Below are 17,894 nucleotides of genomic sequence, written 5' to 3'. Positions count from 1 at the left end.
TTAGCTTTGGTTGTTCCCTTTCCCTCCAAAAGCTGTGAGCTATAAATCTCTCCAGAATGGAGCCCATTAACGCAATCTCTAACAACCTGTAACACCGGCGGTACCAGCCAGCTGTCACCACCGCGCCTATTCAGGCTTTATATATTGTTCTTGGAAAAAAGCAGGGACACAGTACCTGGGTTTTTGTTTTTGTATCGGAAGAATGTGAGGCTAGAACATAATTACTGCATTTAGAAAAATGATACACGAGTTTCACAGTAGATGTTTTCTCTATCATCCCGCCTGGTTCCTAACTGAGGGAAATCAGCTTCAAGAAAAAGGCTCCAGAAGGGCTACAATAAACTGAACAGGACAAAATGAAGCTCTGAAAATTAAGCTTTAGAAATCTGTAAGCTTCATCTTGATACAGGGAATTGACAACTAATTTATTAACACTTAATAACTAACACTTAAAGAACTAACCCTACCCCACATCACTAAAGACACTTGGAGAGCTAACCCTTTAACCCACATCACCATTGCCCAGCCTTGCTTAGCTCTGGGTAACTTATTGTACAAAAAACAGGACTTCACTGACGCCTTGCAAAAATAATAATCCTTGGGTGCATCCTTGTGTGAACTAGATTACAGAAACTTGGGCACAGGACAGGAGATACGCTAGTTTTAACCAACTCAGCGGTCTGAGACCCGACCAACTCATCACACTGGACCAAAGGTGACCGTGTACAGAGAAAGAGGAGCCGGGGTCACGATCACTGCGCAGGCGCAACCAGGAGGAGCCAGAGGTGGAGACTATGGACGTGGTCTCCCAGAACTCACTGTAATACGAACCGCCTTCTCGGGGACAGGTTATGAATATGTATAGGCGTTCCTAAAACTTTCATGAATATGTAACACTTTACTGCATTTAACCAAACTCACAGCTGCTGTAATTTTACACATGCATTAGGTGAAATGATTCCCCGTGTGTCCAGCGTCGTAAATAAATGCATACCTTGCTTATAACTTCAAGGGCTGTAAGGTCATTCCACGCCTCAATCTACAAGACTAAACTTCATCCTTCCTTACTGCCATGATTTTATTCTAAGCAGCTGTGTATTTGGAACAACTTAAACACACACCTGAAGCCATGCACATTCTAAGAAAATACATTTCTCTGTTTCTGTTATATATGTAGAATATAAGCACATAGAGAATATATATTTTACTTAGGTTTGAGGAGAAATCAGAAGACAGTGTCAATGTTTAATTTAACTGTCACAAAGTGAAGTTCTCCTTCAGAGAGCGTTTCAGAAACTCGACTCCTGCTCTTTGAGAGGGGGAAGTCGGCAGCATCAAAACTTGGAAAAGGAGTTTGAACTTCCAAAACTCCGTTGTTCTGCACTTCACCGCCTGAACACGGAATAATTTCATTTGGTTCTGTTGTACAAAAAATGCTGCTACCCTCATTTCTGAACAGAATCACTAAAATAACAATTAGCCCTAATGTTTTACATTGAAACCATGATTTAAACAAGACAGAGTATGTACAACAGGAACTCAAGAGACTAGATTTCTTTTATATTTTCCTATTTAACATCTATGTCTTCTCTATTCCACAAGAATGTCTCAGATCATGGACATTTCCTCTCAGTGCCGTGTCCAGTCCAGCTTTTGTCAGAGGATGTAAACCTGGTGCTGAAGGTGCAACTGAGCAGCACAGACTGACTGTGAACAACATTGGGCCAAGAGCATCCCAGGCACATGGTGCTGACACCGTGAGGTCTTCACTGCTGTGAAGAAAACGTGAAGCAACATTTTGGGGCACATTTGAACGTTCCTGACTCTCCTGATGTCACCCAGCAAGAGGGACAACGCCACGAAATGCGCAGTCCTCGAGGTTGGCAGAACAGATGGAGCCTTAACCTTTACTGGAGACTCCGGTTACACAGCTTCTGCATCTTAAATAATTCATACCATCTGATCATATGGGAGCTTCAGCTGCAGGAACAGATGATGCTGAAAAAAGATCTGATCCAATCTGTTCACTCGCCACTGCTCAAAAATTGGGAAAGGTGAACAGGTCACACAGCAGCCCACGACCCTTAAAGGCACGGGACTTCCAGCCCCAAACATTTATTACTGATCATTACATTTACTACAATTTAGTGTAGGTTTGCGCTGTACCTTCAGCTAATCAACTTTAACCCAATTTTGCTCTAAAACCAAGAAAAATACTTCCCCAAATTGCAGTGGAGATCATCTGCAGATGGATAAAATATAGGTAATCGCTGTGCACATTACCATACAAATATCTCAGTAACAAATAGTAGTTTGCTCTTCAAAATAAGATCAAATATTTGCAAATCAGTAACAGCACTTCTGCAGGACTGGAGTGACAAATAAGACCCCAAATTTTAAAACACTGACAAGAAACTTTGGGCTTAGAGCAGCATTTGTGCTGACCCTCAGGAGGGGCATATTACAGTAAAGCAGTCCCAGTTCAACTTCCTTTAATATTCCAGGGTAAACGCTGTTTTATAAAAGCTGATTCACGAACAGACCAAATATTGCTGCTGTGGGATGCACAACAAAGAGCGGGGCAGATGGTCAGGGGTGGCAGCAGCTTCGCTCATCTGATTTTAATCCATCACCACGATTCTGTCAGAGCCCTCAGCCACGCGCCTTCCACTTCCTCACTTGTTCGGTTCATGCAAGGCATCCAAAAAAAGCCCGCTGCTCAAGATGTACAGCTCAGATTTACTATTCAACCCTGGCAGCACTCCTGGGTTTTTTTTTGTTTGGTTTATTTTTTGAAACATGCTTGGAGAAATCAATTTGCTTTTGGCTGAGAGAATCTCTGCCAGGTTTTCCATCCTAAGTGCATTTTAATCGGATCGCCGCGAAAACTTTTCAAAAAAACAGTATTTAATGAAAACAAACAGATGTCTAACTACCAAATGTCACCGTAAGCCTGTCAACATGTGTCATCACCAAGTTTTAATAGCAAAACTAAAAAAAAATAATGAGAGATATGAGGAGCGAGCGGCTCCCACGCACTGAGCGAGTGGGTGCCCGTGTCAGCGTGTGGGTCCGCGCTCCCCACGCAGCCGCCCCCTGCCCTCCCACCGCTCACCCTCAGCACCCTCACCGCACCTCCTGCACGTCTCAGGCAGCTCATTCAACAGAAAACCCTTAAAAATGTCAAGGAAAAAAAAAAGTATAGCTTGATGTGACAACAGAATCGAGTCACGCGGCAGGGTCACCCACCCTGACCCACTGAGCAGTGGGGTTGTGGGTGGAAACCTCTGCCCAGGAGAGGACACAACTGCCTTGGGTGGCAGCTCCGCAAGTCCACGTTGTAACCTCCTGCATAAACACACCTGCTTAAACGAGCCCCGAGTTATCAGCCGAGGCAGCTTCTCCAGCAGATAATTCCACTTACAGCAGGTGATGCTCATACAAATGAAAAGGAAGAGGAGAATTTGGAAATACACACTGGGGATGCAGCCAAAGAGAGCGCAGACGCCAGGCTCTTTCACCCAGCTGCATTCACGCTTCAAAACACCCGCATCAAGATTATGACTCCTATTTCTAAGAATAAGGCTGAATAAAATGATCAATGGTTTCTCCCTCTACTTTCCATAGGAAAAGCCAAGAGCCTGTCTAAACTTTCCTTCCTTAATGAAACCCTTATTGATTTTTCATCCTTGTGAATCATTGCCTTGGAGCAATTCCTTTTAGCCGCAGGTTCTCACATTTAATTTGTATGTATGCTTAAGGGAAAGTTTATCAATAGAGTCTCCAGAGAGATACTAAAAGGGGTTTATGAGAAAGTTATGAAATTTTACATACGGCATCTACCAACCTACTTAAAAAAAGTCAGCCTAGAATAATTCATGACATTAACAATCACCAGTTTAATGTAACATCCTATGCTACCTCCGAGCAGCTGTCAGTGCATAAAGACAACAGACATCAGACTGAATAGATTTGTGTTGATAAAGAGTGAAAATAAAAACATCACAACACCAATTCTTTCAGGTGTATGTGTCTTCCACATGCTAAAAGCGACCTAAAGACAGGCAGAGCAGAACCTGTGTGTGTTTGTCCATAGGATACCAGGGCAGGTACTGGCATCAAAATGCATATTCAGGTGAGGTATGAGAAAAAAATTAATCAGAACTACATTAACATACAGCTTTGCCAATACTGTCAAAGACATAAAAAGAAACAAATCTCTGATAATTTATTCTTAAGCTAAAATTCCCCAGCTGCTTCAAATGCCATTTATATAGGAAAAAAATTAAAAAGCCTTTTAGCTCTCATTCATACAAAATATGCTGATTAAAATATGCTGATTTTACCAGCCAATGGAGGAAGCAAGTTTATGGGCCATCATCCAGGATACAGTCATTCCACTACCTGTTAGCCTGGTTCATACCTAAAAAAAAGGAGATATTCTTTTGCTTAAAAGTCAATATTTTGGATTGTGATGAATATTGTCTAAATGGCACTGCACACAAGTAAAAAGGATTGGCTAAGATTCTGTGTCAGAAAAGCCGAAAACAAGGATGTTTCACCAAGAATCGGCTTCTGGGGAGGAGGAGAGGAAAACAAAAACAGGCCCTATAAAACTTTTACAGAAGACGTTGAATGCAATCTGTCGTTTTATCAGTCAACCACTCATCTTGCCTATTGTCCTTGAGAGGTGAAGAAGGAAGAAAGCTGGATGGAAATCATCTTTTTCCCATTTGTCTGTCTTCTTGTTAAACTATCAACTTATTAGTACTATCCTAATGGTGACCATACAATTGCCCTCAACCGTTTGCCGAATTACCTGATTAAGGAAGGAATTAAACAAAGGCGGGGAGGGAAACTGCTGTGGGTCACGGGCATGGGACTGAAGAACGGGCTGTGCAAGCGGGTCAGACTCACATCTGAGTGTGGCAAAGCCAGGACAGTCCTCGACCTGCACAAGAACAAGCGCTGCACGAAGCTGAATGACAATACTAATGTAGGATGCTTGTTCCACCACAAAGAAAAGTGGCAGCACCAGCACAAGGAGCAAAAATGACAGGTCTTCTACTCCAAAAAAGCATAAGAACTGTAAGAAATCATATCGGGATGAGAAAAAAAATCACCACAAAATCACCAATACCAAAATACTGAGATTAAAAGAAAGAACATTTATAAAATCCTACATGAAGCAAACATGAAAAGGTTGCTCAGTTGCAAGATAAGTGAGTAATGTAACCTTTCAAAGCAGCAACAAAAAGCGATTAGACCATGCCTCGGATTGAAAATGATTGATTATTACTGCTAATATTGGAATTGAAGTTGACTGTAATGCTTTTTATGTAATTGCTTTATTGACTGCAGCATAGTTTTATTTGGTAATATATTCAGAACACTGAGTTTACCATTTCTGTAGCCCTACACACTAAGACACACAGACATATCGTTACAATATATTTAACCCAATGACATTGTATTAAACAGCACATACTAAGGTTGGCTCCTGACTTTTCAATAAGGTCTATGGGGAACCTTCTGCCTGCACAATCATCGAGTAGATGCAAGTTCCAGCAACTCTCTGCATCTGTTCACCAGTTTATTCCATAAACTCTATCAAAATACCTTAAATGTGATTTGGGGCCCTGTGTGCTGTAATAATTAAATCATTTTGAGGACCTTGAAAGCTGACTCATCCATTTAAAAAAAAAAAAAAAAAATCAATCAAGGACAAGTAAATCATAGTGAAGAATATGAATAAGTAGAACTTTTTAATATATTGAAGTATATTAAAATTTTGAAATATCTGTAGGCAAAGCAGGGATTTTATTGGTTTATCACCTTTGTTTTCATTCAAAAAAACAGCCTTCAATACTTAAATGCAACTGCACAAAATTACACTTTCACACCTGCTTTTCTATTTATTTGATTTTCCATCCCCTCGTGTCACTCCCTATTTTTTTTGATGGAGTCCTAGCACAGGTCGCTGGTCAATTAGCCATCAATAATTACCTAACATGAGGGTGAAAATTTTGGGCTGCCTGAGCTCCCATTACTAAACATGTTTGAAAGTTCATAACAAAAAGCATAAGGTACTTTAGTGTTCCAAACATAAATATAACGTTAGCCTTAAAGAAGTAAGTATGAAAAATATCGAAGCAGGTGTGTAATACCAAGCTTTATCATCTACTGCACACGTATATTGACTTAACTGAGACACGCTCACTTATCTACAAAGCAAAAATTGGGTTTTAAGTACTGTACTTTGCAAGACCCCGAGGGCACAATAACATTACTGTCATCATTTACTCCAACTTCCCTGTCTCTCATTCGATCCTTCTCCACATCTTCAAAACACTGAGTTACATTTCTATTTCTGCCGCTACACCAGAGTCCTTGGGTAGATGGCAACACAAGTATACACAGTCGACATATAAATACACACAAAAAGCAAGGTATAAACATACACACACAGGTACTAAAATATAAGTGACATATGGAACACGCAGACTCACCATATAACTTTCATCTCAGTGCTACACGTACAAGGATATACTTGGCTCTTTTTCTTGCACACTTTTTCATGTTTGGAGCCAATTCTAGAAGTACAGTTTTCTTAGTACTTTGCAGAGGAATGCAGAACATAGAGGATTGATATTTCCTTAAGAGAAAAGTATGATCAATAACAGTTAAAAGTTTGGATAAACCCTCATTATCGGATTTCTACAACTTCAAAACGAATACATGTCGGCTGCCTGGTAAGCACAGACACAACTTCACACATTACGAGCTCACCGCTGACAGCAAATAAAGCTAAATTGGGCAATACACATCTGCAGAGTCACTAATTTCCACATGAACAATGGCTGAAATCAAGATACAACTATACTTGGGTAATGAAATATTTAATGCCAGTTGAAAAACAGAGGTCCTGAATTAGTTTAACTGGAAATATTGAAAGCTTAGATAAGTTCTTATGCTAGTAATCCAGGGTATGCGTTTTAACACACAGAAGTGCCAACAACTTACTGAAGTTCATTTTTTACTTCCACACAAATGCAACCTTACGTGCACCACATTTAATAAAAGAACTTCTGAAAAGTTCCTGGCGTTTTATCATCACAGTTTCCATTTAATCCTTGTTTGTAAAAACTCCAGTTCTGTTCTCCATCCAGGAAGCTGCTTCAAAGCTACACACCTAATACACATCAGAATGGACTAAATGTACAGAAACATTTGTTCTATATCCAGTGTCTCCACTATGAAGATATTCAAAAGCTATGAGGACAGTGCTTATTTTGCTTAAGAAGCAGCTGGGTGATATAAATTAATTTAACTAATGGGTCAAAAGATCCTAAAGATGTCATGAGCACTGAATTTATTTTCGTCTTCAGCAGCTTCAAACTTGTGAAATTTATGGTTATAAATGTCATGCTGCAGAGAAGTAAAACATGCCTCATACATAGGTGGGTATTTTTAAACTATTGATATTTGAAGGTCTTTGGATCTCGGGGGTGACAGAATAAAACCCAGAGGAGACCGATCAGTGAAAAAGTTCAGGTGATACCACAATAAACACCAGATATCCCCTTGCCCTGTATTAAATCACGTGGCTGGCACCACCAGCCACGTTTCATACTTCTGTTGACCTATTCAATAGGTCAATAAAGTCCTAATAAAGGCTTATTAAAGTACCTACCTTACACATTTAATTTTTTAAGCATATTGAAATTTCAATACTTTAAATGTCAGGATTTTTCACGAAGTTGTTCGGTGGGAACTATTATTGCAAATAAAGCATAGGAACACTTTTAAAGTTGCTGTTAACTATGCTGGAGAATATGAATCCTTTAATTATCAATTCTTTCTGTACGGGGTATAAACATCACTCTGAACCGGTGGCAATAGCCCCTTCTCAATGTCTTCTGAAAGTCTGACAGCACCGCTTTATAAGGAGACATAAAAACCTTTTAAAACCTGATCCCATGGAATACAGTGGAGGGAAAAAAATGGTACATCAATGAGGGGGCAAAACCAAGCAGCAAATACATCAGCTTAAGAGAAATAATGGTGGTTTACTGGTGTTTTCCCCGGGAACAGCTGGGTACCAGCTCGCGACGCGGGCTGCGCGGCCGACGCGTCGGGCTGGCTCCTCTTTGAACATGTGTCCTTTCAACTGGAATTAATCACTCTCTTTATCACTCCTGCAGCATCTGGAGCCATAATCATTACCCAACTGCTGAGAAAGAAATGAAACCACTAACCGCACAGGGAGCGGAGCTTAGCGGAGCAGGAAAGTTTTTATTAAGATTTCATTGGAAAAGTGATTTTTCACGGCCAGCCTTCCAGGACATGCCACACAAAAGCTGGATGTACTTCAGCAGCTGCCTACAACTCATCCTCCTGTATACAGAACCAATATTTTTAGAACCTCTATAATGAGGTTTTAACATACTTTTCCAAATTTAGCTCTATAATCCTAAATCACTGTTACACACAATATGGCACAGAGATACATTTAACCATAAAGGTCTCTAGAAGATGGAAGTGCAGAGGTCTACAAGGCGGTAGACACCGGGCAACAGTAAGGACCAGATTCTGCCTCTGAATTCACACTCCAAACTCCTACTGATCTTAGCAGGAATGATCTATATAAACTGCAGCTCATCTATTCAGAACTACTAGACAGAATGAAATGCCCAGCTGAGGGTGATCAAAATAAACCATAACATTATGTCAATAATGTGCATTACCACTAAATATCCCCCAACCCTTCCAACTTGTGTTCCTGGTTTTTGCTGTTCTTTTTTAAAAAAATAAAAATATTAAGTGGATTACAGCAGAACTATTCACAAACATACCAGGAAAAAAAGATATCTAGGGAAATGCAGGTATCAGTGGTCACACTACCCAAAACTCACGTCCCTAGAAGGAGTCAGATGCATTTTCTACATACTGAGAACAATAATATGCATCTTAGGCATTTTAATACAATTTTCTGCATTTTCACCCACAGTTATTCCTCTCTACACAGGAGCTGAATGAGGAAGTGATTACCCTTATATATTGAAATCGTTCCATTAAGTGCGAAAGTGAAACTCTTACTCCAGGGGGATTGGACTGGATAATCTTTTGAGGTCCCTTCCAATCCCTAACATTCTGTGATTCTGTAACTAACTTACGATATAATTAATAATAATAATAATAAAAAAAAACACTGCGGGGTTCTGAACAAGGGCAGCAGAATAATTAAATCTACTACTCCACTGAAACAGGCTGAAAATGTGATCATCCATTTTTAATGTTCCGCCTATACGTAACAACAGAAATCTTTCCAACAGCTGCATTCAATTAAAAAAATATTAACCCCAAGGAAAAAGTACAAAAACATCCCCATCTGTTTTTCTTGCCACTCACTGTGCTGCTTTTGTGAGTGAAATATGTACAACAATACAATCCAACAAAGTTGAATGAAAAGTACCACAATCCCAATAATAAGCTATCTTTATTTTTTTTTTTCTAAATGAACAATTTAAAAGGAACCACTTTTGCAGATTTTCCCCCGTGACCCACAGCTCTGTTCCCATAGTAACTACTGAGGAAAGAAAAGGATAAGACGCCTAACTTATACTTTTCCCAATACCAACAAAAACCAGAAAAAAAGCACCTTATTCTCAAAAACTATTATTCTCAGGAAGGGAAGAGGGACATTAAAAGATTAGTGTGAATCTCCTGTGTAATCTAGTTTAAACCACCACCTACTGAACATTTGATGTCGGTTAGAAAAAGATATTTGTTAAAGCCTGTAGTCTTTGTGTGAAAGAACTACTGAAATAGTTTTGCAAGCCCAACAATAACAAAATTACCAGGCACACGCTGTAACAGCTTCTGCCCGGCCCCAGCTGAGCTGTTGGTGCGCGGCCTGCGCTGAGCCCTGCTGCCTGAACCAGCACCTCCCCGTCATCCACAAGCACATAAAGCGTTCATTTTAATATATGTTTCAGTGTCAATTCAGTTCCCTCTTTGCTTGCCTTTTTAGTTTGATTGACACTCTGTCGTTCCCACATTGCTCGCCGCAGTGCGCTTTTTTAGGAAAAACTACAGAAGCCAACGATTCTTTCTTTAAGCGGCGCCACCAAGAACCTTCCACTGGTGTCTTCAAGTCCCTACAGGAAAGCAGAGCTCATCACAGGATCATTTTGGTTGGAAGAAATGCTCAAGATTGAGTCCAACCATTAACTCCAGTACTAAACCATGTTCCTAGGAACCTCATCTTTATGTCTTTTAAACCCCTCCGGGGATGGTGACTCCACCACTGTCCTGGGCAGCCTGTTCCAATGCTTCACAACGCTTTCCGTGAATAAATTTTTTCTAATATCCAATCTAAGCCTCCATGGTGCAAATTGAGGCCATTTCCTCGCATCCTGTCCTAATAAGAACATCCCAGGTTTTACAGGCAAGGGAAAAGGGCACCAGTTCAAGCATTTCTGCATCTCTGAGCTTGCCTTCCAAACCAGAACTCCTGCAGAAACAATCCTGATGTCTCTGGCACTGACGCTCCCTGGGCCAACAGGGCAAGTTCTTCAGCCATGACCCATAGGCTGAGTTTTCCACCCTGTGGATTAAGATTAAATCCAGAAGCTCTGGTTGACAGAACCCAGGTGGGTCTGCAATGGGCTACAATGGCACATCGATCCAACACAGCAGCAGAGCTCCAGGCTAGGCCAGAAGATGAGCTTCCAGCATAAGAAAGGTTCTCCAGGAGAGGGACGGAGCTCCTCTCACATACATTTGTCCAGCTCTCAGACAAACTCACCAGCATTTACTGCCTGAGGACACAGGGTCTCCAGCAACTTCTGAATGTCTCACCCACCTACATATGATCTGAACCACCACTGGACTAAGGCAACAGATGCATCTCCACAACTTCAAGACAAGTCGGGATTCAGCTGTTGAGGAAACAATACCAGATGAGGAGACCCGATCAGAACTGGGATGATGAGGGTGAAAGAGCAGAACCACACGTAATAGAATCTAAACATGTATGGAACACAGAGGTGAAAATGTGGATAGGAAAGGTAAGGAATAATGAGGAAAGAAAAATAAATATTTAGCAATGTGAAACAACTGCACTCCTGTCTACGGAAATACAAGATAATTTAAGAGTGGCCACAAAGCTCTTCTAAAATATCAGTGACCGATATCAGCCAGCACATTAAGTTTTGCTGCTAAGAAAATTTCGCCAAAAAACTTGCTTTACAAAGTTCTTTAGACAAATTTAGAACTCATTTTAAAGTACTATTTTTATAATCACTTTTCTAATGGCTACTTAATGAAACTATACTAACAAATTAAAAAAAAAAAACTTAACTACTTCAAACTGTTTATTACAAAATATTGAAAAAGAGCATCACATATGTGAGTCTGAGATATTTTAATTCAGGCACTTCAAATTAAAATTGTAAAATATCAATGGGTGAAATCTTATCTGGCATTTAATATCATTCCGAGGAGCAATGTTTAGAAAAGATTTAGTTTGACAAACCAGTTCAAAGAGGATATGTTTACTACTAGGAACTGAGAATAGCTCGGTATCCTTAATTCACAAACACATCAGAAGTAACTACCAAGTGTTATTTAAATTAAATAATCTGGCTCAAATACAATGATATAAGCCGATCATGAATAAAGTTAAAGGTGCTACTAAGAAGGTTTTTCATTCTAGGACAACTTTTCAATCATCAAGTTTATGGCAACCATGTGAGTAGTTTTAAAATGGAACTTAATAGGTCTTTTAAAAATTATTTACTAATAGTTGCTGCTGTCAGTATCATAAGATTGTGACCTATAACCCAAGATAATGGCTGCAGTCGTGAACTCTCAGTACGGTGAAGAACCTTAGAGTCGTTTAAAATTTGATTAAAATCAAGGATAAATTTCTAGTTTAGAGTTCAAATATTTAAAATTCTACCCTCCAAGATAGCATAAGAATAACCTACCATTAGAATATTTGCAACCAAGTAAGAAGTTTGGAAGCATCAGACAGTCCAAGAAATATTGTAAATCTTCCACATGCCACAAAAACATCACTGAAGAGACACTTGCCCTTCATTCATGAACTGATTTCCTATCTAATGGAACAAAAACTTAATCTAGGATAGATTATCATTCCTCATCGTGTAGAGCTTTAGGGAAAACATCACTTGCTGCAGAGTTCTCTTTTAACCTCATTGCCAGTAGGTTTGAGCTCTGCTGTCCTTTGAAGACCCGGACGCCTTTTAACATTTGGTGTACGTAGGTAAAAGTTTGTCTTTTAAGACATAAGGTCAAAGGCACTTCCAAACCAGCACTTGGCCTTCTTGAAATTAAGATCTTGAGAAAGGGCATTTCTGGCAGTATTATCTGAGAACAGAGAACAAAAGATCTTTTTCATCTTACCCGTAACTGGCTCACCCACCTTCACGAGTAGTTCAAAGGTTCCTCCACCTTAGAAGCTGTTCTCTGCAAAGTTCATTTCGTACCGTTTTCCATTACGGACTGTTTCTGAAGAAAGGCTAATGATCAAAATCCATTTGCTAGCCCTATTTTAAGAATGACTTTCAAATATGGGTAATAACTCTGAATTAAAGTTCTCTAGTGTTCACCTGGGGCAAGAAAACTTCTGGCTTACCACACCAAGCTCCCAGGAGCCCACAAACACCAGAAGATTAATGGTTTCCTCCTCAGGTAAAAATCTCTCGACTGTGATTAGCTGTATTACAAATCCATTTCCCGGTCTGATACCTCACTTTTAGTGCTCTTCCATTCGTCCCTGCTGGGCTAAATCCCCATCCTGGTTCATTTTCTAGAGAGAATTACAGATGGAGAACTCACTGGGACACCACGTCGGGGTTTCTTACAATCCTCCTCCTCCCTCCTGTAGTACACTGAATATTATTTCCATGTCAAATAGCATTTTATCAAAATTAGAGAACAATTTTCCTAAAAACAGAACATTTTCATTGAAAAATAAAATTAAGATACTCTGGTTATTAAGAAAAAGCTACATCACTGCTTTAGCTCTGAGAGTCAGGTTTTATAGGGGATGGCTCTTATACCCAGCATGTGCCCAGTTATTGAGGTGTGCTGGATGGAGGAGCTGAAGGCACCAGCAGTGATGCTGAAACTCCAACCTGCCCATGTGGTGATTGTGGGTGTCTCTGCAAAGGGCTGATTTTTTAGCATTTTGTCATCCTAATTATCAGCCCCTCTCCTGTAAATCACCCAAGATATTTCCTGTGTGGCACATATTTTAGACTCAATTTAGACTTCAGAACTAAATTTTAGAGTTTTGCCAAAAAATAGGCCAACTAGCATCATGCTGTGGATTCACGTGTGTATCCATACCCTACTTACAGTTTTAAAAGCTTGGATGGCTATCATTAAAACACATTTGCACTACAGAAATTCCAGGCACTTTCAGGACCATTCAAGAGTTGAAGAAAATCAACGCAAATTGCTAATTGGCTATTGCATTAAACACCATTCATTTACAAGGATTTAGATCCAATTAAATTTTCTCAAGATTGTGTCGCTAAAACTGCTTTGTTATTTAGCAAGTGTCAGAAAATTATTCAGCTATTTGAAGTTGCTGAGTAATTTAATTGGTATAATTATTGCTTTCATGTTTAGGCTGGTGGCCACAAAATAAGTATCTGACAAGAAATGTCTTGAAGCCAGAAGATAAAGTGTACAGATACTTAGATATTAATATATCATCTCTAGAAACCAAAAGCTAAAATAAATGGGTTTAAAACAGGCCACAAATAAGCAAAATGCAAGTGCCAGCTTTTGAATAGCTGAGGGAAGAGTACGTATAACCTACCTCACACCGCCAAGTTCTCAAATGTTCGAAATACAGAGCCTGGGTTTTTCGGAGATGCAGTGATTTTAACACATATGCTTTCACCTGTACCAAGACCACCAAGCTCAGCATGAAAATGTATGAGTCTGCATTAGATAAAGCCAAGGATTTAGCTGGGAAAAAGCCTACTTTAGAAACTTCTGTGCTTATACGCTTATTTTTCCCCATCCATATTAAGGATGCATCTCTGGACTTCTACGTGCAGGAAAATTTACTTTAGTACTTAGAAATTAATTTTCTTAAAGTCAGAGCTTTCCGTAGTATAATCTCATTTAATTACAAAGCATGGCATTTCAATAAGAAGTTGAATTTCTCTACAGCAGGTAAGTAACCTGACATGCTTGCAACAGACAATTCAAAATTCACAAACAAAACGCATCATCTCTTTTCCTATTAGGGATTGCTCATTTCTCATTAGACTGTTTCCTTACAAAACAGACAACAGCTGCAGGTTTTCTTTCTATCAGAATGGATCTGCTCAGTTCTGACATTAACAGCTAATTCATTTTAGGTTCACTGTGTAGTGCTTTTATTTAATTTCTGTTATCTTTTTGTATTGGGCACAGAAGTGTCAAACTATGGGGTGATATTATCATCATCATCATCATTATTCTTATTATTATCATCATTATGACAGGAAACTGCTAAAGAGAGTCCAGCGCAGGGCAACAAAGATGCTGAAGGGAGTGGAGCATCTCCCGTGTGAGGAAAGGCTGAGGGAGCTGGGGCTCTGGAGCTGGACAAGAGGAGACTGAGGGGTGACCTCATTCATGTTTACAGATATATAAAGGGTGAGTGTCAGGAGGATGGAGCCAGGCTCTTCTCGGTGACAACCAATGATAGTATAAGGGGTAATGGGTAAAAACTGGAACACAAGAGGTTCCACTTAAATACGAGAAGAAACTTCTTCCCAGTGAGGGTGACAGAGCCTGGACCAGACTGCCTGGGGGGTTGTGGAGTCTCCTTCTCTGCAGACATTCCAACCCGCCTGGACACCTTCCTGTGTAACCTCATCTGGGTGTTCCTGCTCCAGTGGGGGATTGGACTGGACGAGCTTTCCAGGTCCCTTCCAATCCCTGACATTCTGTGACTCTGTGATTATTATTATTATCATTATTATTATTATTCAAACCATTAGGTCAAGATCTCCATGATCTACACCCGAAAAGTTATTTTCCTATTAATATCCTGCTGCGACAGGTTATGTTAACCCCTCTACCTGTCTGGATCCACCTGCTCTGTTCAAGTTACCAACCCCCTCTTCCCAAAACATTTCCTGTAGCCTTCTGAAAGACAGATACACCTCTGTGATTAATTGTACCGAAAACCATTTCAAGAGAAAAAGCTCAGCCCATTGTGTCATTTCTTAGGTCAACTGCAAAAGACCAAGATTCAGGATCTAGAAATGCTGCTGCTTCACTACCGCGGCAGAGAAACGAGAGGCTTCACAAATTATACTTTGTTTCTTAGCAATACAAGGTGTTTGGGGTGAACATTAATATTAATTTCCACTTAAAACTGAACGTTTTGGGTTTTGATATAACTTTTTCCTAATTTTCAACAGAATACTCTAAGGAAAAAATTAAAATTTTGTTTACAAATATAAAAAATATTTAACTGGAGAGCAAAAAATAAATCTTTGTTTTTGTCAAACGGACAATGAATTTGGCTCAAGCTCACCAGTTCTTTTCATTTGGAAAACATTTCACTCAAAGTTGTTTTCTACCTCTCATCACTACATAAACAGAGAAAGTGCATCAAAATCCTCCCGGGATTTAAGGCTTTTAGAACGATTCGAGAGCTCAGATATTTCTAATTCAGTGTATGAGTCACAAAAACTGACAATTTTCTGCATCTGGAAGACAGACCTTTGCAACGAGCTCATCAGGAGGCTTTCAGAACAAGGTACCCCTCGTCCACGCACACCTCTGCACCACCTTGTTTCGCTTCTAAATACATCTACCTCAGATGCCTTTGAAGCATCAGAATCTCTTTATTGTCAGCTGGAATAAGCAAGTGAAATTACATTGTTATGATTTCCAATGCACACCTCTAAAGACCGATGGTACAACACACTGTAGAACTGAAGAGAACGACAGCACTGAGGGGGTCTAATTTGTCTTAAAAAAACACTACCTTCCAAAGCTTATTCAAGAATCATGTAAATAACAGCGAATTTGAGAAAAACAGTTTATGCTGTTGTTTACTTCCTCTTCATTTTACATGCAAGACATTGTAAAATCCAGTTCTTTAGAAATATCAGATTGTATTTAACCAGCACTCCCATCCCAGCGGGTGTGGTGAGAAGCTTGCATTGGCTCCACCAGAAGGACAGGAGTCCTCCCAGAATAATTGCTTCACTATTCATCTAATTCAGTCTCTTACCCTCTACAGAACTACAATTAAAAAACAAATAACCAAACCAGCAAAGAACCTCTTCAAAAAGAGGGGGGGTGGGAATTATTTTTCCATCAAATTTAAACGCTCTGTTGCTCAGTCATAAAAGAAGAAACCTCAAAGGGATCGTGGGCAATGAAACCTCTGGTTCAGTTGCATATTTTTGATGAAGTACTTTGAGTAAACATCTCCCAAATTTGCCAATCTTTCCACTTCATTGAGCATGCTTTGTTGTTGTGTTGTGCTACAAAATAAACATCCAATGTGTCACGCTTAGTTTGATGCGTCTGTATCACACCACCTCCCGTCCACCTCCTCCCTGTCACTAAGAATCGCTCTGCTATCAATGTGTATTCACAACAGCTTCCAAACCTGGTGTGTGCCCGATTTTGAACATTCAAACACTGCATGTATCCAAGCCGACTGACAGAAATATTTCACAAAAAGTACCAATGAAATCTTAATTATAAATAGAACAACCAAGAGCATGGACTTCTGGCTCAGTTCATCCTGAAAGACGCTGGTGTGCCCTTTGCCTTCAAACACGAAAAGAAAGCAATCAAATATTTCAAATGAATCAATATGAGGATGACGATATCAGGATCCAGGAAATTTTTACTGTTGGATTAAAAGCACTGAAGAGTCCAGAATGAAACTCTAGAGTCACTCTGGTGCACAACTGCAACAGACATGAAGATTACTAATTAAAAATAGAGATTAAATACCCCTATTTCACAAAAAAAAAAAAAAAAAACCAAAAACAAAAACAAAAACAAAAAAAAACAACCAAACAAACAAACAAGAGAAGACATTATAAGATTTTTTAAATTTATTATTGAGCTAAAACAGAATGGAGAAAGGGCAATCCCTCCATCCTCGAATGCAGGAATTACCTATTAGAAAAGCCAACGTATCTTTTTCCTACCTGTTTTCCAGACAAACTGGTGACCTCTCCTGGCTTCCAGGTCAGCTGTTTGTAGCATTAAGAAACCAAACAAAAGGAAGGACTTGCCCAGGCTCTGCCATGCCCAATGAGGAAAAACCCAGCTCTGTTGTAGAAGCATAATTCAGATAATTTGGTGTCTTGTTTTCTTTGATCCTAGAATTAACAAAACAAGAAAATGCTTGCTAAAAGACTTGAACCACCAAGGGAGCAGGCTCAGCCTAAGGGTAACTTGGTGGTCACTGCATTTCATAGTCCCTGCATGCCAGATTTATTGAGGGCAAATCTGTTGTAGAGGTTTATTGGACAGGGCAAAAAGAGAGGAGAGAACCAGCTCCCGGGGGACCTGCAGCCCCATCTTACAAACATAGACATTGTAAATGATTTTAGCAGATTCTTAAGAAAATTGCCAGTGCAAATAAATGGCAAGGGATCTGATAACAGTCTATGATGTGTTTCTTCTCTAATTTATCTTTAGCATGAATATTATCATGCTATAGGCAGGCTAAACTAAAGCTGAGACTAGATTACAGGTGGAAAATCCAGTTCTGAAGACAGACCCCACATCCTACATTTAAGACCCCTGACAACTGAAGTACCAGATCTGGAATTGTTTCAGCTCTGTACCATGTGTAAACATGGGATACACAAAAGGAA

At 39.7% G+C, this 17,894-nt stretch overlaps 1 protein-coding gene across 1 annotated transcript in view; it reads right to left on the bottom strand.

The window, feature by feature from the left end:
- Positions 1-17,358, bottom strand: part of THSD7B (thrombospondin type 1 domain containing 7B) — a gene marked incomplete at its 5' end in the record, with an annotated part of 264,182 nt that extends 246,824 nt beyond the window's left edge. The window contains one exon of the mRNA XM_082055441.1: positions 17,220-17,358. Coding sequence (XP_081911567.1) covers positions 17,220-17,358 — 139 coding nt within the window. The remainder of the gene's footprint in view (positions 1-17,219) is intronic.
- Positions 17,359-17,894: the final 536 nt, after the last annotated feature.

This window comes from Streptopelia decaocto (assembly GCF_964273445.1).
Source record: "Streptopelia decaocto genome assembly, chromosome: 6".
Lineage (NCBI taxonomy): Eukaryota > Metazoa > Chordata > Aves > Columbiformes > Columbidae > Streptopelia > Streptopelia decaocto.
This window is presented reverse-complemented; position numbering and strand designations above follow the sequence as displayed.